A 27,191-nucleotide genomic window follows, 5' to 3' on the forward strand; every position below is an offset into this window, starting at 1 on the left:
TGTAATATAGATATTTTACTCAGGACATTACTAAATAAAAAAGAACATGCATTTTGTATGATCTCTCTTATTTTGCAAAAATTAACAGATTCTGCAAGGGGTTCCCAAACTTTCACATGCCACTGTATAAAAATGAGCAGAAGCTAGGAGAAACTTCTTTCTTCCCAATGGTGTCTTATGTTGACTGTCTTGCAAAAGGAGTTTTTGATGGTCAGGAATAATGTGCCAATATGTTAGTGTCATGAAGTGTGCTTTACCTCTTGTTGTTACAAATGCTGTTAGTTGCCTTGTTGTTTGTAATTAGTTACCTGCTCTTACACTACATCATAGATAGCGTGTCTTTCAGTCATGATTGCAGTGCCTAAAGGGGCGTTCACACTGACAGCGCTTTGTAGCAACCAAGCATCATTAAGAGGTGGTGTCACAAGCAACAGACTTGCTGTTGAGAAGTGACAAAGTTTAGCAGAGCTAAAAGATGCAGTAACTATCAGTGTAAGCACAGTGATTTGTCACAAAGTTGGATACAGAGCAGAGTAGGAATGCCTACTAAACACCAACAGCTCAGAAACACTGATTTAATATCTGTCAGTGTGAACACACCATATGTCAAGGAGGCTTGCACTAAGCAGTAAAAGAAAGCAATACCAAAAGAGCAGATGACTTAAAAGATTATGTTGCAGTCTGCATTAATGTGATTAATTCTGCTGTGAAATGCCATTTAATGCACAATTAATGTATATTAATACGCACAAAATTTCCAAAACCTTGATGAGCTAATAATGAGCCAATGTATTTCTTTGTCTAAAAACGATGCAGAAACATGGCCTTATCCCAAATAGTTTATTACGTTCTGTTTATTTGGATATATATTCGAATACAGAACACATAATAGCACTTTAAACAAACACATCCCTTTCTTCCAGTGATTCTATGGTACCCAAGCCTGCATAACAGGCTCCTAAAATAATCTGGATTACTGCTAAAAGAAGAAAACTATGAGGCCACTTCGTAAGACCTGGGCTATGTGTATCTTTTCCATCAGACAAGATCAAAACCAACCTTACTTTCATTTTAACCTAAAACAAGTGCCAAACCTTTGAAATACAGTACATTGTCATTTACAGTAACCATGGTGTTTGTCGGTCATTTTGGTAATTTGTAAGTAAAATAGATAAACAAGAATGTTCTGCATTACAGAAAATTTTGATTAATCCAATGTGCTATGTTTTAGAAATTTTGACTCAAGGTATTTCACAGCACTCAATAGTGAAATATATTACTTCATACTCTGTTGTGCCAAATAAATGTTTTATTGCTTTGAAATATTAACTAAAATAACTTCTGAGCTAGCATTGTTAAGTTTTCACCTCAGCCATTCATACTGTAAGTTTAGACTGCTGAGGGAATCTTTGTGTGGAGTGACAGTTTTGATAGTAGATATCATCAAAAGACTTGAAGGTATACTGGAAGGAACCAAAACCATAAGAAGACAAATCAGAGCCGTTAGAAGTAAAGTCCTTTAATTCAATGCAGGACGGTCAAAGCTGCTTCACAAGGTGATGTATTGTTGGCGTGGAGGCAAAAGACAACTGCTCAATTTTGTAAAACTTCAACTTTTAATATATACATATACGTTTTGTACAGAGTATTTTTTATTATTGACCAATAAATCTCTAATAAAAATGGAAAAATGGTGTTTTGCTTTGCATCTTTTCACAGATAGCAGCAGCACTATGAACTTATTTCTTTGCCAGTCTAGGGTTGTACCTGAGAGAGAGAGAGAGAAAAAACAAACAGATTCAACACAAAAGCAAGTAATTTATACAGACAAACCATTATTCCCACAAAGGCTTTTAACATTCTTGCCCTACGGTGACAATTAGTAACCAGTGTCTAAATGATTGAATAACTGAGCGAATTGGTACAAACTGGTACGCTGTAAAAATCAGACATTGTTTAAAAGTCATCAAACCAGACATCCCCTTCCATAAAACAACTTCATTAGCCTGGGGGAGGGAGGGAGCTGGAGAAGACATTGGAAAAACAGAGGTGCTGTTTTCTTTTCATTCTTTTTATTTTCTGTGTGATGTTCCCACTCCATGCATGACTGGCTGAGCAGATTCAGAGATCAAACAGTTGTGATGGACAAATCGCACGGTCGAGGCCGTGTGTATATTTGAGGGAGCGAGTGTGTGTTTTTCTGCTTAGGCAGGAGAAATGGCAGCACTTGAAAGTCCCCCGTTAGCCAGGTTCAGTCTCCAGGCAACAATTCCGTGCCTGACATAGCCTAAACCTTCTTCCTCTGTGAGCGTAAATCCTAGTTCTAACAAAACTGTAAAAAATGCATGTATTATGCATGCCAAGCCAGTAGTTGTCAATGTAAATAAATGCTACACGAACACGTAATATGTATGTGCATTATGCACTGTTTTCACAAATTTGCGTTTTCGTAGTTTACACAGAGACATAGTGTAAACGTGCACTTTGAACCCTGTTTTCAAAATTTTGCGTAAACATAAAAAGTTTTCAATTTTTACTAAACATGTGTACATGTCCCCAAAACACAGGAGTGTGTTAAGGATTAGGTTGTATTGGAGTAACTACACCAATATCCAAGAAGCAAACTTCCAAACACTGTGTGTGTGTGTCAAACTTTTTGAGTGGACTGGCATATATTTTGACAACAGTGTTTGGAAATTTGCTTTCTGTATATTTGTGTAGTTATTCCTCATCTTTTATACGAGTGAAGCTACGAAAGAAGTGCTCTCACAGGGCACTGACCACTAACTTAAACCATCACTGTATTTTCTGTCCTAATCACTGTGCGTTTAAACAGCATGAGCTTGTTAGAAATATCCACGGGTCTTCGCAGCCCAGCGTGACCTGAACTGTGAACAATGACTTAAAAGCAGTTGGGAAATCATTGACGTCATTCTTTCCAAGCGTGCTCTGCGAAATGAAGGATATGCTAAAAGGAGAAAAATCCCCCTTTAAGAACTCATGCGTGATGCCGTGACACTGGTGGATCAGGCCCAGCAGCTCATCAACAGCCAAATCACACAGCTGATGAGTTCATGAAATTCAGTTCATAAAAAGTGCGCTTAACTTTAAGAAAGAAACTTGCTGCGGTTGAGTGGAGCTTTTCAAAGTCAGAGCACTGGCATGTCAAAGCTGTGCAAGTCTACCAGCAAATATCTGAGCGCCTGTTTGACAGAAGATTCAAAACCAGGCACAATACTGGGAACCAGACGTCTCTCTTTGTCCTGCCCGCCTCAGTGCGTAAGAGTATCCCGTCGCTTAAACCGGTCTCAGCCAGTCCACTGCAGACTAAGCCCTCGCAAATGTTATTGTCTCATTGTAAGCCTTGATTTTCTGGGGTTAAAGGTCAGTGTCTTGTTGAATGTATTGTTAGTTTAGGCAGGTGGTGAATGTCTGGATGAGGATGAGAATTGTACAGGGATCAAACAAGATCAGTCAGCGTTCAGATGAGCACTGAAAGTGCTGACGTCACTGGACTTGATTCTGTCCATTCTGTCCTTTTGATCCATGCCCTTCATTTATCTATTTATGCCCTACTGCATGCAAAAGTACACAGACTGCATACCTGAACAAATCATCACCCAAAATCTCCTCCCGTTCATTCCGTTTTTGCTCCTAAAAGGGAGCGAGAGACAGAATGCCAGAAATGAGAACACAAATCCTTTATTCATAACTGTATTCAACATGTCAGGGGTCAGCAACCACTAGCATGTGGGCAATTGCAACAGAGGTGAATGCATTTCAATTAGATGAAGTCACAGCTAGGCTACATTTTAAAGGAAAATTTCCTCATATTCACATGGCCTATTTTAATTAAGCTGTTAGTTAGAAATAGCATTAAAATATGAAAAATTAACTGCAAAAGACAAGAGAAGTGTGGATGGTTGGTTCTATTTGTTGCTTTTAGCTTTCAGAAAAAAAAAAGTTACTGCTATCATTGTTGATGTTCAACCCACTATCTAGGGTCCTTAACATTCCACACAAATCACAATAATAGTTATGAGAAAACTACAACATTAAGGGAAAAGATCACACAAATACAGTGGGGTTCAGTGAGGAAATCTATTTTTTTTTTAGAAATGAATCTACACAAAGAAGTCTCTTATGTTCACCAAGGCTGCATTTCTTTCATTAATAATACAGTAAAACATCAATATTGTGGAATATTATAACAATATAAAATATAATACATTTTGAGATGTAATTTATTCCTCTAATGGCAAAGCTGAATTTTCAGCAGCCATTATTCCAGTCTTTAGTGCCACATGATCCTACAGAAATCATTTTAATATGCTGATTTGGTGCTTAAGAAACTTTTTTTTTTTTTTTTTAATCAATGTTGACAACAGCTGTGCTGCTTAACATTTTTGTGAAATTTGTTGTGTTTTTTCCAGGATACTTTGATGAATAGAAAGTTCAAAGTTGAAAGAGATTTTTTGTTACAATGTAAAGTCTTTACTGTCACTTATGATCAATTTATTGCAATAAATTTGTGCGCACATAACTAATACCGGCGATAATGCAAATGTAATATATAACCGTCCCCCCACCACTTATTTCCTTGTTCCTGTGGACTCTCACCTCTGCTGCCTCTTTGAGCCATTCCTCCAACTCAGAGTTCTTACTGCGATTGTAAGCCACCAGATCCGAGCCTCCGATAATGTTGGGCAGTCCATTAAATCCAGGGACATTTTTCTACACATGCACACACAGATACATACACATTCACCAACAACCATTCAAAATGTCACATAAAGAGATATACAGCCATAATATCACTAAAGTGGGCACCCTCTAACCTTGCGGAACCTTTTCACATTCTTATCATTAGGGTCATGGGTCTGTAGTGGATCGGGTCTTGGTCTGGAAGAGGTGCTCATAGTCAGGGACATGAACTGAATCTGTAGGAGCCTCCTGGGCAGCTCAGGGTCATTCTCAGATCCAGATTTGGAGGTTGAGGCCTTCAGATGAACAGAGATTTTACTTTTATTATACTCTAGTGGGAACCAGGGTAACCCTAGCGATCATGACCTTTTTGAAACCCAGAAAAGATATTTTAGGTAATGTAGATCAAACTGACTCACAATCAGCACCTGTATTAAAACCTCTCACCTGCATTTCCTTTTTGACTGCAGGCTCACAGTGCTGGGAAATGCCATTTTGGGTCCTTGAATTCTGAAAGACAAACAAACATGGGACTAGCTGTTCTGCAGATTAAAAACAGACAAGATATAATATAAAACATATATATGAAACAAATTATGGCTGTCTTTGTACCACAACAAAAGACACTTCCTCTTCTTTGACCTCTTCAAGTTCTGGTCTTTTCCCCTTCTTTGCTGAACTATGTGCTTCCAGATCTGGCGTTTGATTGGATGACCTCTTTGACTGGCTCTGAGAGGCCTGATTTGTTGCAGCTGGGCCTGTTCTATCCAACTGCAAGTTCTGAATGTTGTTGGCACTGCTTTGCTGATTCTTTGTGCTTTTGGACTCAGTGCCCTCTTGCTGATTCGGTAATCGTAGATTATTGATTCTGCTGTTTGTTCCTGACTCAAGACGTTGTTTTTTATTAGCTGCAGACTGCAAAGGCTCATCCATTTCATCGGACATTATGGACTCGAGCTCTTCAAGTGACATATCTAAATCAGCGACTGCTGCAGGTTTCTCGGGGGCTGATGGGGCGTCTTGCTCAGGTTCCTTTCTCTTCTTCCTGCCAGAGCTTTGACTGGTCCCACAAGCCTGAACCAGACTAGCACTGAACTCAGATCGTGACACTGAGCTGTGTTGGTTTTGGGCTGTATGTGAGGTTTTGTGAGATCTACTGGCAAAGGAACTTTGCTGGATCTCATCCTCTTTAACCTCACTGTCTTTTCTGGAGAATTTGGCATCCGACTGGACAGAATTGGTACCGTCTTCACGTGGCCTGCCACCATAAACAAATATATAACAAATCTTAATAAAACGGTGACTGAAGTCTCACATCCTGCACATTTCTACTGCAAATACTGTCACATGACCCTGTTCACCTGGTATTAATGTGCATCTTGGGTGATCTGATCACAAGTGGTCAGCTGAGACACATTAGCATTTATTTATATTTGATTTGATTTCATGACTATATATGCATCATTTTGTATGTCACTTTTCAGTGTCATTATATATTTATATTAATAAAGTAAAAAAAAAAAAAAAAGAAAGGAAATGAAAAAAGATGGAAAATTTTTAATAAATAAAACTATTAATTTTAGATTTCACTACAAACACTTATTCTACTCAAGCAGCTGTATCAACTTCAGATGTGTGTGCTTCACGTAACTTACACTACTGGTTAAAAGTTTGCGGTCAGTAATATTATATGTGACCCTGTACTACAAAACCAGTCTTAAGTTGCTGGGGTATATTTGTAGCAATAGGCAAAAATACATTGTATGGGTCAAAATTGTAGATTTTTCCTTTATGCCAAAAATCATTAGGATATTAAGTAAAGTTTATGTTCCATGAAGATATTTTATAAATTTCTTACCATAAATGTACCAAAACTTAATTTTTGATTAGTAATATGCATTGCTAAGAACTTCATTTGGACAACTTTAAAGGCGATTTTCTCAAATTTTTTATTTTTTATATATATTTTTTTTGCACCCTCAGATTCCAGATTTTCAAATAGTTGTATCTCGGCCAAATATTGTCTGATCCTAACAAACCATACATCAACGGGAAGCTTATTTATTCAGCTTTCAGATGATGTATAAATCTAAATTCGAAAAATTGACACTTAAGACTGTTTTGTCCTCCAGGGTCACATATTTAAAAGAAATAAATATTTTTATTCACCAAGGATGCATTAAGGGTGTCAGTAAAGACATTTATAATGTTACAAAATAATTTATTTTAAACATTCAAGAATTCCAGTCTCCCAAGGGGGAAAAACAGCATCACTGTATATGTAACACAGAAATATGTAACTGTTTTCAACAGTGATAATAAGAAGAAATATTTCTTGAGCACCAGCATATTAGAATGAGTTCTGAAGAATCATGAAGACTAGAGTAATGGCTGCTGAAATTTCATCTCTGCCTTTACAGGAATACATTACATTTTAAAATATATTAAAATAGAAAACAGCGATTTCAAAAAGCCTACAAGATGTAGTGTGGCATTTGACTTGCCTTTTCTTGCCGGCAGGCTGAAAGAAGTTTGTGAGGGCTGTCTGTTTCTGGGGAGACCGTTTTAGTGTGGTGCTGGCATTTGGAGGTGCTGTCAATTTCACAGAACCCTCAGGTTCAACTCGCCCCCTGCCAGAGGAAGCAGAACTTTTCTTCATCCTCTGCTCAGGTTCAACCATGCTGAAGCTTTCAGATGACATCGCTGTCTCATTGACAATGCGAGTAGTGGAAGGTTCTGGGCCGAGGGATGAGGGTTTGTTTGCTGCTAACAGTGTGGAGCTCTTCTGTTTGGGTAGTGTCTTCTCTGGAGTCTCACCAACTGTATTGATCACACTTGTAACCACCCTGCAAATGTGAACAATGACTATTGATTATCAATATATGTAGAAGAAATGCTGTAAATCAGCAGAGTGGTCTGTGAATTGATTGGCTTAAAACAACAATTACTCTACTCATAGGAAAAGTGTTTCTGTTGTCTCACTTCCAAATACATAACTCATAACATACATATCATAAATATAACTAAAAGTAGCAGTCTAATTCATTTCAAAACACAAAAAGCACTCTGATAAAATTATACCAATAAAACTAAATTAGGACACTTTTGAACACTAAAATGTAAGATTGTTGTTTTGAGGTAGTTGTATGGAGATGTTAGGTTTTCCAATTTATTTATTTTTGAAGTTGTCCACCACCTAAAACAGGTATTCTGTAAGATTCAGTGCACAGATTTCTACCTGCTCTGGTCTTGAGAGAGTTCAGTGTTGACCACATAGGCTGTGATATTCTGGGAAGGTGCTGCGAGTGCCGTCTCATCTACAGCAGTGTTCTGAGAAAGTGTTGCTGCAGCAATGACTGGTTTCACTTTCACCGATTCTGTGAGGAAGTGTTGAGAAATTATTCGTGTGTCGAGTTGTTCACGCATCAGTCAGAAACCCTACTTCTCAGAGTCCCTGCCATTTAAGGATCAAATAAGCACACTTAAAACACAATTTAAAAAAGTACAATCAGTCATCATGTGAACAGTCATCATATTAATCGTTATTCACTCATTGTTAACACTGAACACAGTACTAAGAATGAGTAATGACCTAGAGAAGTCCATCTGCACCGGATGTGTATGTAAGTGTATGGAAACCCACCAGATTGCATAGAACAGCAGGGATTGCAGTATGTTTTATTATTGACATGAATGGCAGCCAATCCAATCTCAGATTCAGTAATAAAGCGCAAGCCGTTTCTGTGTGAAAAAGAGAAAACATTAGAGAAAAAGATCCACCAAAAAAGGAATTTACTGATTCCTGCAGTAATACTCAGACAGCTCTAAAACAAAACATTAAATATTAAATATATTTTTCCATAATATATGCAAAATTACATGTGTGTACATTTTATACTAAATATATAATTAATATAAATAAAATAGAAATAGAAATAATTTCATTATTTTTAAGAAATAGGCATTTTTGTACTAAGTGGGAGTTTAAGTGGGAGACGTTTATTAAAGTCTTTTTATATTAATTTTATGTTGTTACTTTTTTTTATTTTATATTACACATGACATGGATTCGTCTGTACTCTGAAAAATTTCTGCTTCCAAAATATCCAAGTCCAAGTCCGTCAAGGTCCAAGTTCATTCACAATTGCAGTCCAAGTCCCGAGTCCAAGTACCCAACTCTGGATTTTATACACAAACTAAACACCGGCTTCACTGTATTACTCAATACTCAGAACAATGAATATAGATGTTCTCTGAATTTTATTTTTTATACCTTTATTTAACCAGGAGGTCCCATTGAGATTCAAAATCTCTTTTACAAGAGAGACCTGGCCAAGGTAGCAGCCAAATCACAACAATGCATACATGACAAACACAAAAATTACATTTTCACAATAAAAGAAATGCAAAAATATTAAAAATAAAAAAAATATAAAACACAATGAAAACTCAAGAAAAACAAGAACATGTCTCCATCACAACACTCTTTACAGTAGTTATAAATTCATTTATGGACATAAGGGTTTCTAACTTTAACTTTTTTTGCAAATTATTCCACCCCCAAGGTGCTAAATAAGAAAAAGCAGTTTTTCCCAATTCAGTTGTAACTCGTGGGACATTAAAAAGCAACCACTTTGAGGAACGTAGCTGATAAGTACCAGAGCAAACAGAGAGGAGGTTACAGAGGTACAGTGGAAGTTTGCCAAGTATAGCTTTATAAATAAAGATATACCAGTGCTGTTGTCTACGAATTTTAAGTGATGTCCAACCAACTAAATCATAAAGAATGCAGTGATGGGTAAGGGACTTTGTATTTGTTATGAATCGTAGTGATGCATGGTAAACTGAATCAACATGACGCAGGATGGAAAATGCAGCATGCATGTACAATACATCTCCATAATCAATTACAGGCAGAAAAGTAACTTCCACAAGTTTCTTCTTAGCACTAAAGGTAAAGCAAGATTTATTTCTGTAATAGAAGCCGAGCTTAACTTTAAGTTTCTTAACTAAAGCAGTAATATGTTCATTAAAGGAAAGCTTATCATCTAACCATATCCCCAAGTACTTGTATGAAGATACTCTTTCAATTGATTTCCCATCTAATGACAAAAGGCGAGTAGCTGTGCTCGAGCTTTTGAGAAGACCATAAACTTTGTTTTCTGTGTATTTAAGGCCAGTTTTAGACTCAATAATGTGTATTGCAATGCCTGAAATGCAGTCTGAAGTTCCTGCATTGCTACTGAAATGGTGGAAGCCTGGGTGTAAACCACTGTATCATCAGCATATAAATGTAATTTGGCTTGAACATCTCTATCCAAATCATTTATAAAATGGAAAACAGAATGGGTCCCAAAATTGATCCTTGAGGGACACCTTTAGTTATCTCAAGAAAATCAGATTTACAACCTTCAGCATAAACACATTGAGTACGATCTACAAAATAATTCTGGAACCATGCAACAGCCTTCTCACTTAAACCAACTGAACGTAGTTTGATCAATAACAATCCATGATCAACGAATCAAATGCCTTAGAAAGATCAACAAATAATGCAGCAGAATGTTGCTTCTTATCTAAGGCCCCAATAATATCATTTGTTACTAATGTAGCAGCAGTAATAGTGCTATGGCCACTCCTGAACCCTGACTGAAAATTATTTAAAATGTTTTTATCAGTCAAATACTGTTTTAACTGTACATTCACAAATGATTCCAAGATCTTTGACAAAACAGAAAGTTTTGATATTGAATGATAATTATTCAATTCTGATGGGTCTCCACCTTTATGTAAAGGGAGAACATAGGCTGCTTTCAACTTTTAGGAATGGAGTTAGAAAGAAGACTCAAATTAAAAATATGCGCTATGGGCTCAGCAATAATATCAGCTGCCACTTTTAACAGAAAGGGATCCAGATTATCTGTACCTGCTGACTTTTTGTGATCAATGTCTCTAAGGGCTTTATGAACTTCTAAAACTGAAATCGGTTTAAAATTAAACAATTCCCGATTTACATTTTCAGATACTGACATAGCAGGACATGGGACAGATTTATTTACGATTTGATTAAATATAAATCCAGCCTGAATAAAATGTTTATTGAACTGATTGACTATGACTGCTTTGTCTTTTATTTCATCTGAACCAATACGAATCTGTTCTGGGAAGTTTGAGGTCACACGTGCACTGGACAAAGATTTAATTGATTTCCAAAACTTTAAAGGATTGTTTAAGTTTTCTGTGGTTGACTTTAAAAAAAACTCAGATTTGGACTTTCTAATCATCAAAGTACACTTATTTCTTATAGTTCTAAATGCAGTCCAATCAGCAGAAGAGTCGGAAAATCTGGCCTGTGCCCACATTTTATTTCTCAAACAGATTAGCTCTGATAGGCTGTCTGAAAACCAGTAATTGTCCTTACCACTGATCCTAAACTTTTTGATTGGTACATATTTATTTACAATAGAAATAAAATTTGAGTGAAAAAAATCCCATGCCATTTCAGCATCCGAGAACAAAGACACCCTGCTAAGTTCACTATGATACAGATCATGCAGAAAAGTCTGTTGTTCAAAACTTTTAAAATGTCTTTTAGGATCATGCGGTTTTACTTTATGGATTTTAGTATTTCTTACACACGCAACTGCACAGTGGTCACTGACGTCATTACAAAATACGGCAGTTGAGGTATATTTATGAACTGAGTTTGTTACAATTAGATCTAAGAGACTAGATTTTATTTCTGCTTTGGGATTTATTCTTGTTGGTTCATTTATAAGTTGCGCTAAATTTAAGTCATTACATAGGTCTTTAAAACAATCAGAGTTCCCAGACAGCCAATCCCAATTCATATCACCCATAAGAATAAATTCAGAGACATTAATTTCATATAATATTTCGGATATAGATTGGAAAGCATCCTTTAAAGCAGATGGAGGTCTATAGCACCCAACTACTGTAATATCAGCATCTTTTGAAATATTCACTTTCACGGTCAGAATTTCAAACTGTTTAGCTATAGTTAGTGACCGGGTTACCGAGCTTATAAACTTAGATTTCACATATATGGCAACCCCACCTCCTTTGCCAACCCGATCAGTTCTATAAACTTTAAAGCCTTCAATAGAAATAAGTTCATCAGATACAGATTTTTTAAGCCAGGTTTCAGAGATAATAATAATATCAGCATTGGTTGTATTAGCCCAGATTCTAACCATATCCATTTTAGGAACTAGGCTTCTAGACAGAAAATTGACAGAAAATACTGGGCATGAGCAAACACACACACACACACACACCTGTGCAGAATCTGGGCCACAGAATCCACCCACTTCTTGAAGGTTTGAGGGATTGGAGCCTGGGAGTTCCCCGATGTCATGTCGACAACACAGGTGCTGCTTGCCTCCAAGAGTGAAATGGGCAGAGAGCCCTCGTCAAAAGCTGGCTCACCCCACCTCCACAACTCACCGCCTGGCTCAAACGCTTCATCTGAAAAGATACACAAAACATCAGTGATTACAACAATAAATCTCTGATTATAATTCAGCTCGGATTATAGTGATTTTCTAAATCTTTATTTAACCTAATTACAATATTTAGCATGATAGAAAATTAAACTGCAAGTTTCTAAATTGAAGTAACTGAAGCCTACTGGCTATTAAAAAGAAAGAAAAAATGGGATGAGCCTTTCAATTTGACCCACTCACGCTTCCTGTTTTAATAAGAAATACATCTACACAGGAAATATGAGCTCATTCATCATTATCCCAAAATTAAAAAATATTTTTTGTCTGTACACTCTGGTTTTATTTCTTTTTTTAAAATAAAAAAATAATGTTTTTTATTTTCTAAACAAGCAAACAAAAATTGATTAGATAGATGAAAAACTGAAATTTAAACTAAAAACTGAAATAAAACAAGTTTAAATTTGATGTACTAAAAACCAAACACTCAAAAAACACACACACATACACAAAAAAAAAAAACTTTTAGAAAACTTTTTTTTTTCCTGGGCCTTCAGACATTAAAACCTTTTTCCCAAGAAATCACAAGAAAGAAAATGACCTCCTTGCACTGCTGTAGCTTCTATCAGTAGTTATTCACTCACAAATGAGCCTGCTGGTTTCAGAGAATACCCCAGCTGTTCAACTTCACATGGTCTTCTCTTCCTCTGAGCTAATTAGACTGTTTTACACCTCCTGATTAATATAAAACAGCACGGAGGAACTCCTATGTGACATCCAACTTTTTCACTGTATATATCAGCCTAATGAATAAAGACATAATGCATATCTAACTTTCACTTCTCAGGAAAAGATCAAAGAAGAACACATGAAATAGGTAAAGGTCAGAGTGTCTGTAACTGATAATATTACAGGACAAATAAAGGAGTCTTTTCACAAGTCAACAAAGGTGAAGACGTCTTAAGACTCTGGAGGCGGAGACTAAATGACACAGCTGCAGCAGTGTGTGGGTGGGCTGAAAAAATCTTTTGCACAGATTTGGGTTCAAAGGTAACATCTTTTTCTTATATAGTAACTGGCCATGTGACGTGATAAGGAATATGAAAGTAAGAGAACAATATCACAATCCTTTGGCCTTATATTTAGTGGAATAGATAGACCACATCGAGTGCGCTGCCATCAGACAAACCAGCTTATACATCCTGCTCTAGAACACCGTATGCCTTAGGATTTCACACCAAAATAAAAAAAACAAGATAAAGCCTATTTTAGGACCATTAAGATTTTTTTTTTTAGCACTGTGACACTTTTTTCATGAAAATTAAGCAACATTATAATATAATTATTTTTCATATTCCTGAATTTATTGTATGTGGTGTGTTCTATGTATTGTACTATCTATCTAGGTTTTAAAATTTAGAATTACACCACTGTTCAAAAATATGGGGTTGGTACATTTAAAAAAAAAAAAGTTTTTGAAGTCTCTTATGCTCACAAAGGCTGCATTCATTGTATAAAAAATAAAGTAAAAACAATAGTACGGTGAAATATTATTACAATTTAAAACACCTGTTTTCTATTTTCATATATTTTTAAAAAGTAATTTATTCCTGTGATGGCTAAGCTATATTTTCAGCAGCCATTACTCCAGTATTCAGTGTCACATGAGCCTTCAGAAATCATTCTAATATGCGGATTTGGTGCTCAGGAATAATTAATTATTATCAGTATTGAAAACAGTTGTGCAGCATAATATTTTGTGGACACCAAGATGCATTTTTTTCAGGATTATTTGATGATTATAAACTTCAAAAAACAGCATTTATTTTTAAATAAGAAATCTTTGCCCAGTTATTACTTTGCTACTAGCTGAATAAAAGTATTATTTTTTTTATAAAACAAAAAACTTTGAATGGTAGTGACAGTCGTGATAAGTTGCTGTAGAAGTGTTTTTAAAAGAGGTGACGTCTGTCCTAATATTAATGTACAGTGATGGTATAATTTATAATTTTAGTAGTAGTTAAAAAAAAAATCCCTCTTGCCTGTTTTGAGTTCAAAAACAGAAAAGTTTTCCCCTTGAAGAGGCTCTTTCTCTCAGGTCGTGCACTCAGATCCACATCCTCTTTAGCCAGGCTGGGTTCATCAATCTGAGGCCTAAATCTGACCAACACAAAACACAGCAACATCAGATCTATAATGTCTATTCAAAATATTGCCATTAGCTCACTGCTATTTAGATGGAATAGAACAAGCAACTGTAAATGAGAGAAAAAAAGAGACACTGCATACTTCTCAGCTTTAGGCAGCGGGAGTTTCTGCTGCACAGCTTTGCTAAACGCACTGAAGAATTCAGGTTTCACTAAGGGCCGACAGCACAGCAATGCACAGATTGTCTGCAAAGAGAGACAATGATTCAGCAGATGTTTAAGTGAACCTTGAAGGTTCACTGGCAGTTAATCAGGGAACTCAAGGATCAAATGATGTGATGAAGCGGTCAATGGCCTCCTGACCTTTATGGTGACCTTTACAGTGGGCATGACGAGGTGAGTGCAGTCAAGTGTCCAGGAGTTGACAAGTCGCCCCCCAATAGAGTGCAAGTCTTGAGAGAGGGAGGCTTTCCTTTCATTATCAACACATGAGGAACACGCCACAACACACTCTTTCTCCAAACTGAGTGGGGAAAAAGGGTGATCATTACTACCAGCTTCATAAAATATAAATTCAGAATAGCTAAACTATGCTAAAACACACACAAAAAGTGAGACAACAGCATAAAACAAAAAAATAGAGCAACAATGTCAGGTTTAAGAATGTCAATAGTCATTCTTTGTAGTAACAAACAAAAAATGACCAGTACATACACTGAACAAAATTATAAACGCAAGACTTTTGTTTTTGCCCCCATTTTTCATGAGCTGAACTCAAAAATCTAAGACTTTTTCTATGTACACAAAAGGCCTATTTCTCTCAAATACTGTTCACAAATCTGTCTAAATCTGTGTTAAGCCCTATTCGGACGGGACTAGTTTTACAGGGGGTCGTTAGAGAAATGTGTTTCACAGACGTACTTGGCAGATTCGGACGGGATTCAAATCACCATGTCTGTGTTTTTCTCACACAACCTCTGTAATAATTCCAGAGCAAATTACCTACTGTTTTTCAGCAAACTCAGTGATCCTCTGAGAAAACTAATCCCGTCCGAATGCGATGTCTGTGATTTCCGGTGAGATTTTTTTTCACAACACGTTTCCTTGTGCGTTTTGGCCAACGTGAATTACCGTAGACGTTCTTACCGCGCTCATGTTTGATAAATTTGCCTCCTGGCAAGGGAAAAAAAAAGTAAATAAATTAAAAACAATAATAAAATCAAGAGTCAGATCACGTAAACCATTCAAACTGGCTATTGTAATATCTGCGTCAGGTAAAATTACTCGCGTTCATTTCTGCACTCAATTACATAATGTTTTAATTACATATGCACCTTTATGAAAATTAAACGGGTTTACTACAAATAAATAACTAAAGTAAAACTAAAGCAACCACACATTAACATGGTTTTGCTATACTAGCCATATAGCTTCACCATGGTATTTGTAGTAAAACTGTTATACTTATGGTAATCAATCTGAATGACACGCAATGCACGCATACAGAGCACGTGACCTCTGAAACGCCCAGATGTACAAAACAGACCCTCCCACCTCTGTAATAAACACAGAGATGTTAGTCCCGTCCGAATTGATACATGAAAATCACAGACGTCAGGCGATAAGAATCGAAACTCAAACGTAGTTTAGAAAACTAGTCCCGTCCGAATAGGGCTTTAGTGAGCACTTCTCCTTTGCCGAGATACTCCATCCACCTCACAGGTGTGGCATATCAAGATGCTGATGAGACAGCATGATTATTGCACAGGTGTGCCTTAGGCTGGCCACAATAAAAGGCCACTCTAAAATGTGCAGTTTTATCACACAGCACAATTCCACAGATGTCGCAAGTTTTGAGGGAGCGTGCAATTGGCATGCTGACTGCAGGAATGTCCACCAGAGCTGTTGCCCATGAATTGAATGTTCATTTCTCTACTATAAGCCGTCTCCAAAGACGTTTCAGAGAATTTGACAGTACATCCAACTGGCCTCACAACCGCAGACCACGTGTAACCACACCAGCCCAGGACCTCCACATCCAGCATCTTCACCTCCAAGATCGTCTTGAGACCAGCCACCCGAACTGCTGCTGCAACAATCAGTTTGCATAACCAAAGAATTTCTGCACAAACTGTCAGAAACCGTCTCAGGGAAGCTCATCTGCATGCTCGTCGTCCTCATCGGGGTCTTGACCTGACTGCAGTTCGTCGTCGTAACCGACTTGAGTGGGCAAATGCGCACATTCAATAGCGTCTGGCACTTTGGAGAGGTGTTCCCTTCACGGATGAATCACGGTTTTCACTGTACAGAGCAGATGGCAGACAGCGTGTATGGCGTCGTGTGGGTGAGCGGTTTGCTGATGTCAACGTTGTGGATTGAGTGGCCCATGGGTGGCGGTGGGGTTATGGTATGGGCAGGTGTATGTTATGGACAACGAACACAGGTGCATTTTATTGATGGCATTTTGAATGCACAGAGATACCGTGATGAGATCCTGAGGCCCATTTTAGTGCCATTCATCCTCGACCATCCCCTCATGTTGCAGCATGATAATGCACGGCCCCATGTTGCAAGGATCTGTACACAATTCCTGGAAGCTGAAAACATCCCAGTTCTTGCATGGCCAGCATACTCACCGGGCATGTCACCCATTGAGCATGTTTGGGATGCTCTGGATCGGCGTATACGACAGCGTGTTCCAGTTCCTGCTAATATCCAGCAACTTCGCACAGCCATTGAAGAGGAGTGGACCAACATTCCACAGGCCACAATCAACAACCTGATCAACTCTATGCGAAGGAGATGTGTTGCACTGCGTGAGGCAAATGGTGGTCACACCAGATACTGACTGGTTTCCGGCCCCCCCCGGACCCCCCCAATACAGTAAAACTGCACATTTTAGAGTGGCCTTTTATTGTGGCCAGCCTAAGGCACACCTGTGAAATAATCATGCTGTCTAATCCGCATCTTGATATGCCACACCTGTGAGGTGGATGGAGTATCTCGGCAAAGGAGAAGTGCTCACTAACACAGATTTAGACAGATTTGTGAACAATATTTGAGAGAAATAGGCCTTTTTTGTACATAGAAAAAGTCTTAGATCTTTGAGTTCAGCTCATGAAAAATGGGGGCAAAAACAAAAGTGTTGCGTTTATAATTTTGTTCAGTGTAATTAAAATGTTCTTCATTTGTAGTGCACTGAAATAATACCACAGGTGTTTGGAACAACATGAGGGTACATTTTTTATTGTTGGCTCAATCATTCCTTTACCACTATAAACTGCTTCTAAAGCATCCTTACATAACACACAGGAATGCATAGCTACATACAAACCTGAACTTGCTCTGAAAGACTCCAAATGTGATTTTGTCTCCTGTCTGCAGGATCTTTGTGGAGCCAGTTGCAAGCTTCTCACCATTGATGAAAGTGCCATATTTAGAGCTGTCTTTTAGAGTGACCGCCTGCCAACAACATAAAAACAAGAAAACACCCTGTCAGCTAGTTGGACAAGAAACCACTATGAACTAATCCATTCAAAATACCAGTAGCCCCTCACTGCAGAACAAAGATCCAGGGGGCGGGGTTGGATCCACATCTAGGGGGTGGAGATTGGTAGGTTTAGGGGTGGAGATGGGTGGGTTTAGGGATCAGGAGGTGGAGACGGGTAGGTTTAGGTAAATGTAAGGTGGGAGGAGCTGGATCTAGATCCAACCACACCCCCTGGATCTTGTGTTCTGTGTTCTGCAGTGAGGACCATCTCCAAACTACAGCAGTAAAGGAAACAGGGCCATCTAGGGCATGATACCTGCAAATACGCATTTACAGAATGCAATACCATTTTAAGAATAAATAGACTTGACAAACCTGTGCAAAAAAGATTAGTAATTTGATAGTGTCAGGATTAACAAGTTTAATAGTTTTAACTAGATATGTGGTTTTATTTGGTAATGTGATATATTGCAATAATGGACATGCATGGTATCATTATAGTCACTATTAGTCAGTACTTCAAAATACGCTGAATAACTGTAGCTACCTTATCATCTGAATTGTTTCTATTTTTAAAAAGCATATTAGCAAAATTTACAACACAGAGCTGTGCAACGGACTTCAGATTCACTCTCTGAAAGTAGGTGGCACTTACAGAAATGGTTACCATAGTACACAAAGGATTTCTGACACCCGCTTACTGTGGAAAAGTAAGGAAATCAAACAGTATTTACATGTTTTTAAACAGCCAATCACTTTTTTGTATTCGCTATGGTGTTTCTCTAACAGTTAAATACATTAATTATATATTTTTTTACATTATAATATGTAATAAAAAAAAGCAACCCAGAAAAGGTATCTAGTTATTTGCTGAAAATGTTCTCATTCTTTATTATAATTTCTAACAGTTGTGCTCTTTTACACTTTAATCAGTCTGGAACATTTGTTTACTTTTTACATTTTTATTGTGTACTGTTTTATTGTATTTAAATGTTAAAGGTCCTTTTTGTAATTTGGAAAAAAAGTTAATAAACTTGTTATTAAGAGGACAGCACTGAAGTTTGCTCATCTTTTCAGCCTGTAATGTAACTTAAATTGATAAAAGCTTCAGCAAATATCATGATATAAAAATGTGATAATGTCACATACCTAGTTTTAACTGGTTTCCTACAGCACACGGCCCTCAGTTATTTAAAAGATGACAAATGATCTATCAAATCACTAAAATGAGTAACATGGACACATGAAAGTTTGTCCTTTTTGGCTACTTTAATATAATTGTATTTTGAACAAGGACATTCCTAATAAAATGTTCAATATTCTCAGATGACTTTTTTTTCGAAAACTAAAAAAGAAATTGCTAAAGCTGGTTGGTTTGATAAAGAATGCCAAAAACTAAGAAAAGAATTACAATCATTATCAAATAAAAAACACAGAGACCCTGCAAACCAACAAACACGAGCCACAGATCAACAAACCCTTAAAATATACACACGAAAATCACATGAAATTAAAGCTCAACAAGATTGAGGAAGCAGTAGATCAAAATTATTTTTTGGAATTGTGGAATAATTTAGATAAATCCAAAGAAGCTAAACACATTCCCATCCACAACCCAAACATCTGGACTGAACATTTTGGAAAACTCTATTCACAAAATGAACCTACCCTTACCCAAAAACATCTGACCTCCGAACTACATGACCTAGAATTCACTATTAAACAGCAGCTAAACCATTTAGACAAACCCATATCATTAAATGAACTAATAGGCAAAATGAAATCCCTAAAAAATTAAAAATCCTGTGGCTTGGATGGAATATCTAATGAAATGCTGAAACACAGCAGCTCCAAATTGAAAGATGCTATTCTGAAATTATTCAATCTCTTACTAAAATCAGGACACTTTCCTGAAATCTGGAAAGAAAATCTAATAACTCCAATTTTTAAACAAGGTGAGAAGTACGACCCAAATAATTATAGAAGCATCACAGTCAGCAGTAACCTCGGAAAACTATTCTGCTCTATTATTAATGACAGATTAATTCAGTTCAACTGTCAAATTGGATTTATGCCTAAACAAAGAACATCAGATCACATTTACACACTCCACACACTCAAACAAAAATACGTTCAGCAGACAAAACAAGGAAAAATATTTGGTTGCTTCATTGATTTCCAAAAAGCCTTCGATTCGGTATGGCACGATGGACTTTTCCTAAAACTTATCCAAGGTGGAATAGGAGGAAGGACATATGACATCATAAAGTACATATACAACGGGAACAAATGCTGTGTCAAAATCAATGACAAACGAACAGATTATTTCAGTCAAACGAAAGGAGTCCGTCAAGGCTGCAGCCTCAGCCCGACTCTATTTAATATCTATATTAATGAACTGGCATCAGCACTTGATAAGTCCTCTTGTCCTGGTCTGACCCTCGAGGGCAGAGAAATTAAATGGCTCCTGTATGCAGACGATCTTCTGCTCTTATCGCCTCATGAAGAGGGGCTGCACCAAAGTCTCTCCATTCTGGAAAAGTACAGTAACGACTGGGCCTTACCGATAAACATGGAGAAGTCAAAAATCATGATCTTTCAGAAAAAGCCTCGTCTTGCTGACAATAAATATGAGTTCACAATTGGTGGAACAATTCTTAATCATGTCACCTGTTATAATTATTTGGGTCTGACGATCTCAGCCTCTGGACAATACTGCAATAAAAGATCTGACGGATAAGGCACGCAGGGCTTTTTACAGTATAAGACGACCCCTGTTCAAATTCAACCCACCCATTAAACTGTGGCTGAAAATCTTCGATAGCATCATCAAACCCATTCTTCTCTATGGCTGTGAAATCTGGGGCCCCAAATTTAAAGGTCCCATGGCATGAAAATTTCACTTTATGAGGTTTTTTAACATTAATATGAGTTCCCCTGGCCTGCCTATGGTCCCCCAGTGGCTAGAAATGGCGATAGGTGTAAACCGAGCCCTGGGTATCCTACTTCACCTTTGAGAAAATGAAAGCTCAGATGGCCCAATCTGGAATCTTCCCTTTATGTCGTCATACGGGGAAAGGTTACCTCCCCTTTCTCTGCTTTGCCCGCCCATGAGAAAATGAGCTACTACCGTGCGAGGCGCAATATTTTTTCCTCGAGAGACATCATGGCTTGCAAACGAGCGAAGCATGGCAGTTGCTCAGTGTTTGGATGTACAAATGAACACCAAAGTATTTTTTTAGTTCCTTCATCCGAGCCTATGGCTAGCATTAGCTACATGATAATAACTGTAACAGCATACATAAACAAACCAACTAAAGTACCGTATCCAGACACAATATTTTAAACTAACCATTCGGAGACGTCCTGCTGTAGCCGCTGAGTTGCAACTTCTTCATCCGGTGCTTCTCCATCCGGATCAGATTCTGGGTCAAACTGAAAAGCTTGAAGGACTGCGTGTCTATGAGCCACTGCGATACATCCACTGTCAACATTAGCGCATGGTAGTGCAAGCTGGTTAAGGCCACACACCCACCCTCCACCTTGCCCCGCCTCTCTCGTCCTTAAAGCTACAGACACAGAAATGGCACGTCCTCAGGAAAGCTCATTGTGGGACTGGCTCATAGTGGCTGAAATTCTGCACCAACACTGAATTTCAGGAAACAGACTTCAGATACAGTATTAGGGACCACTTAGGCCTATATAAAAGCATCCAAAAAGCAGCATGTCATGGGACCTTTAAACTAAACTATGAATCATGGGACAAATACCCTGTTGAAATTTTCCACCTTGAATTCTGCAAAAACATCTTGGGAATTCACAGAAACGCCCCAAATCTCTGCTGCAGAGCAGAACTGGGCAGATTCCCTCTGCTCTCTGAAATCCAGAAGAGAGCAGCGAAGTTCTGGTTCCATCTTTCAGACGCGCCGACAGATAGCTACCACCACAGTGTTTTCACTTATCGGCAAAAACACCCAGAGAGTGACCCCTTTCACTATTTAGTGGAAAAACATCAACTCAATTCAACAATTCAGTTAAAGTATTCAAAAATTAAAGAAACAGAAAAAATAACCCAGGAAGAATACATTCATGATTGGCAGCAAAAAGTAACTCAAGTAAAGAAATTAACTTACTTCCACAGTATAAAATCTGATTATAAATTAGCGCCATACCTGAGCAGTATTAAAGACTATGGTCAGAGAAAGCTGCTGACGAAGTATCGTCTGAGTGAGCACAGTCTGTGTGTTGAGACGGGCCGACACAAGCAGAGCTGGAGAGCCAGAGAGCTCCGACTGTGTTCTCACTGCACTGAGGGACTCATAGAGGACGAGCTGCACTTCCTCACAGAGTGCAGCAAGTATAAACACATAAGAGATGCCCATTTCAAACAAATAGCTCTAGTTTCACCCGAATTGAAGCATACAAGCAACTTAGACAAACACTGTTATATTCTGGGAGAAAAGGAAAAGTGTATCAACCTGGCAGCGCAGTATTTGTCCTCCTGCCATCAAATGAGGGACAAAGGCTGATCCCTCCTTTCCATTTATAACTGCTCTCTGTATTCATTTAATCATTTATTTATTTTATTTTATTTTTTTACCTACATGTATAATTTGGACATGTATATGTGTTTCCCCTAGATTTTATTTATCTGTATAATATATGTATTGCTTTGGCAACATTGTGATGTTACACAGTCATGCCAATAAAGCTGAATTGAATTGAATTGAATTGAATTGAAGAGAGAGAGAGAGAGAGAGAGAGATGTTATAATATCAGATTCATAAAAGCATATTGCATACAGTTCAGGGTGAAATAGGTGTAATAATCACAATAGTTTGTACGCATAGATGTGTGTGTGTGTGTGTGTGTGTGTGTGTGATAGCGCGAGTATACTCGCATCCACATACGCACAGGTCCAAGGCCTTTATGTTTGCAAGCACAACATGCTCCTGAAAACTAGATGTTTCTCTTACTTTCATTCTTCCCCATTCACTTTCAATGGCCGGCCATTTTTGACAAGTGTGACTTTGTGCAATTTTGTACAAAATAAAAGCATTTAAAAGCAAACTTCCTAATTAAACATTAAAGCACACTAGTGTGTGAAACAGTGCAAATTTTCATAATTTTTTATCTCATATTGTGAAAATTATTCATAAAATATGCTTTTTTCACTGAAAAAATGAGGTGCCCTCTTTCGGATAAATGAGGCTTACGATTAATCAGATGCAAATAGAAACACAAAACCAGTCCTAAATGAAAGAAAACAAGTTGACAAAAAGAATGAATCCAATATTTAGTGATAATATAGCATAATGACAGATTTATAAGCAATTGTTTGGAGTCTGGTCATTTTTGACTGAGAACACAAGTGTGACTAGGTGAAATAAAACCCACAAAAAATTACGAAAACTCTAAAAAAAAAAAATTAATGAGAAGTACTTATACCCTATGTGAACAAAGTCAGTAAGTTTGAGTCCAATGCGATAACGTTAACTAGTATTTTCGGGAAAAAGAAAATCTTTTCCGGGTCAATTTGACCCTAACACGAGCAGAGGGTTAAATAAGTATTTCACAGCAACAATGACTTACTGTATTCAAAGTAAGAGTGACTAAGGGAAATAATGACCCACATGATTGCAGTTCTGCTAAGTAATCAGCAAAATAATAAAAAAACAATTAGTAAATTAAAATTTGATTACTTTGTGAAATCTTATCAAGTCTTAAGCAACATAAGATATTTATGGACAGGCTCTAAGAGAGCCAAGGAAAAACAGCCAAGATTTCTTTTGTTAACAACACAAAAGTCAAAGGCGTGTTAAAAAAAAAGTGCTGTTAATGCATTCTCCTATCTTGGAAGCTCTCATTGTGGTTTGTTAGATAATATATAAGAATGACAAGGAGACAAAGTACAAAAGCAATCATAGTGGAACCATCTCTTCATGCCTTTTGTTTCTTAAGCAACATAACACAGAGATGCTCATGAGGAGAGTTACTCACCTGCTCAGTGACGGTGAGGTTGGCATGCGCACGGCTGATGGACTGATCACTGGACAGCAAGATCTCACAGTTCTTACGGCCAACCACATACTCCTGACCCGGCAGCAGAACGATACTTTCCCCTTCAGAAACAGAAAGGCCTGGAATGAATTAAAGCATCCCAACATACAGATAATAATTACTGGAAATATGGGGGAGTCTTCTATTATTATATGAAAAAATCTGCCTATAAATATTATTTAAAAAAACAGTCTTGATTTCATGTGAACGTCTTTAAACCTCTCAAAAAGATTATGCCTCTGTCAAAGCTCCATGAAAAAAGAAGCATCCCTTCAACAGCTCTGGAATGCAAAAGAAGATATTTTGAAGAATGTTGGTAACCAAGCAGCTTTATTTCCCATTGACTGCCATCGTATGGTTTAAAAAACATATGGAAGTCAAGGGGAACCATAACTGCTTGGTTACCAACATTCTTCAAAATATGAGTTCCACAGCAGAAAGAAAGCAATACAGGTTTGTAACGACATGAGGGTAGGTAGATGATGAGTTTGAAATTTTTCATAAAATCCTTAAATTACTTAAAATGTTCCACTGGGCCATAACATATCAGCGTATGTAACACAAGAGGTAGAATATCAAACTCTTTTTCAGACTTGGTTTCAGTACTTCAAAGTTGCAGAATGTGCGTGAGGGTGAGGGTAAACTTATTTACATATAGAGCAATTGCATTAATGCATTATTTAGCAACATTGCTACTGATTCAAAGCCATTAGCTAGCATTCCAAAGCACTTCTAAACAACTGCAATTATTCCTTCAGATGTAGGCCTACATCCATTTCCGAACACAACAAAGCAGAAGTCCATGGCTGTCTTTCCAAAGTATTATTCCCAACCTAAATTATTATGAATTAAGTTATGTAAATGATTCTGTGTGGACTGTCTTTTATAGTAAATCATGGTCACAATAAATGTAAAATGTCAGTGGTGACATTTGTGAGAAGGGTGAAACCAAGAGCCCTGTTTTTAATAGTAACTGGTTGATTCACATCATAAAATAGATCACAATATATCTGACGTTTCTACTGGGTCTTACTGAGAAAATGAGTCATTTCAACTCAAGTTAGAATCGTGACCAGGAACAAAACAAACGCTCTCACTAACTTACCTGGTAAAATCTGATGTTAGCAAGCTGAATGTCATGACACAGCCTTACACTGTAATTATGTACTCAACCTCTCTATGTATGACAATGAATGCCTTGTGAAGCAGTATAAAAGGCCTTAGAAGTCGTTCCCTTAACTGAAACGCGTTTATGTAAATGGGAATGCATTATCGTTACATGAGCAGTTATTACTTCGCAGTTGGTCTGGATAATACGTACTGCCGCAGTACACTATTAAACACTCAATAACCGACTCATTTTGCACAGGAAACTTTACCTCCAGACTCGGTTGGTTGCAGTTTCCACATTCCAATACTTGTCGCTTTCTCTCGAATCAGTACTTATCGAACGTTATAATGTGGCTGTGACTGAACTGTACCATAGACCTGTACGAACTGGCGCGTAACATTTACATCTTCATGTGCGACGTAAGACACTTCAGTTTCAAAATAAAAGTACTACATACAGCGAATCGGTTCTTTCGACTCGTTCGTTTCAAAGAACAGAGATTCTTTAGCGTCTTGACGTAATTACGTCATTCTTATTTCACACTGGCACACGTTTCATTTCATTATACTTTTAATAACTTTTAAACAGTGATTTGTGAACATGTCGTTCAGCACAGGGTAAGTTAAAATGTAATAATAAATTAATTAAATCGAATATAACATTTCAATAAATGGGGATGCACAATTAATCAAACTAAAACTGAAATAGTGATATATCAAATAACGATGATCGAATCAAAGGTAGGATCTTTGTTCTTTGTGTCTGGATGTCTCTGCATCAATATTAGACATTTTAATATTAAATGAAATTCCATATCGCAATTCACAACCTTATTGTCTAGTAGTGTAACCCTGGTTCCGCCCAATTGAGCTCTAGCTTCAGCAGGGGAGAACCAGTTCAAACTTTTTATTTAAAAGATATGACTCAGAAGAGCAATTTATTCACAAATCAGACACTACTTCTTATCAATAACTTTTACCTTTTAAAAAATTTTGTATATTTTTCAGTGTTGAAAAAGTGGAGATAACACCTGAGAACATGAAACTGATAGATGATTTGATAAATTTGATGTGTATACATTTATTGTTGTGATTTTACATAACTTGCATTAAAAGTTCATGAAGTAGAGCTGCTTTAAATGTTCTTTTTAGGCATTATATTCCCAGAATAACAGTGTTTTCATAAGTCAGTGTAGAAGTTGTTTCATAAATAGTCCATAAAATCCTTAAATTAATTAAAATATTCCACTGGGCTATAACATGTCAGTGTATGCAATACAAGAGGTAGAATATCGAGCTCTTTTTCAGACTTGGTTTCAGTGCTTCAAAGTTGCAGAATTTGTGTGAGCGTGGGGGTCCGTGCATCAAACTTATTTACATATAGAGCAATTGTATTAATGCATTATTTAGCAACATTGCTACTGATTCAAAGCCATTAGCTAGCATTCCAAAGCACTTCTAAACAATTGACAACTGCAATTATTCCTTCAGATGTACATCCATTTCTGAATACAACAAAGCAGAAACACCAGAGGTCCATGGCTGTCTTTCCAATGTATTATTCCCAAACTGTCCGGAACATTGTAAAATCCTTGAACATATCAGTTTGACAGGGTTCATTGTCTCACTTCCAATGAGCGTTCAGTTTTCATAAGTATCAGTCAATACAAGGTCCCAATTTCCTGTAATAGATCAATATCTACAGTATGCTTATTGCCAGAGAATCTTCTGTATTATAAAATCCAAAATCCCCTCAAACATTTCTTTGCATTAGTGGCATCTAGTTTTGTCACAATATCTGTGTGCATTTGGTGTTCAATCAAAAAGAGAAAACAAGCCTGCTCAATACATGCAGAGGCATTCTAGGAAAGTATTACACAGACTGGGAAGCTAGAGTCTGCCATGAGAGACAGACAGAGGCAAAAGATCAAAGCTCCAATTGAATCATCTTAGTTGTTTTAGAAAAAACATGCACTTCTACCAAAAAAAAAGACAATGAATCAACCTCAGATGATGTTTGAATTAATTAGCTACACTTTGCGAGATGGTCAGTTAGTGAAAAGCGTTCAATGGCTCATTACAAAAGAGTTAACACCACATTTGAGTGTGCGTGGTCATGCATTTTATTGCATGTGTATGTTTGCAGGGCCGTAACCATCATAAACACCCACAATCCAATATTTAGAAATGGCCAAATTGTCCCTCCCGATATTAGAC

At 37.3% G+C, this 27,191-nt stretch overlaps 1 protein-coding gene across 1 annotated transcript; it reads right to left on the reverse strand.

The window, feature by feature from the left end:
* Window positions 1-32: 32 nt before the first annotated feature.
* nbn (nibrin) lies at window positions 33-25,411 on the reverse strand. Its single transcript, XM_058746843.1, is given in 17 exon segments — window positions 33-1,767; window positions 3,605-3,654; window positions 4,621-4,734; window positions 4,839-5,000; window positions 5,152-5,214; window positions 5,317-5,962; window positions 7,209-7,550; window positions 7,943-8,081; window positions 8,348-8,445; window positions 12,003-12,138; window positions 12,141-12,192; window positions 14,210-14,327; window positions 14,457-14,560; window positions 14,678-14,837; window positions 17,649-17,776; window positions 23,805-23,944; window positions 25,244-25,411. Coding segments are annotated over 17 exon segments (2,511 nt in total). The 5' UTR covers window positions 25,275-25,411; the 3' UTR covers window positions 33-1,739.
* Window positions 25,412-27,191: the final 1,780 nt, after the last annotated feature.

The sequence above is a fragment of the Onychostoma macrolepis genome, chromosome 16, assembly GCF_012432095.1.
Source record: "Onychostoma macrolepis isolate SWU-2019 chromosome 16, ASM1243209v1, whole genome shotgun sequence".
In the NCBI taxonomy this organism is placed as follows: domain Eukaryota; kingdom Metazoa; phylum Chordata; class Actinopteri; order Cypriniformes; family Cyprinidae; genus Onychostoma; species Onychostoma macrolepis.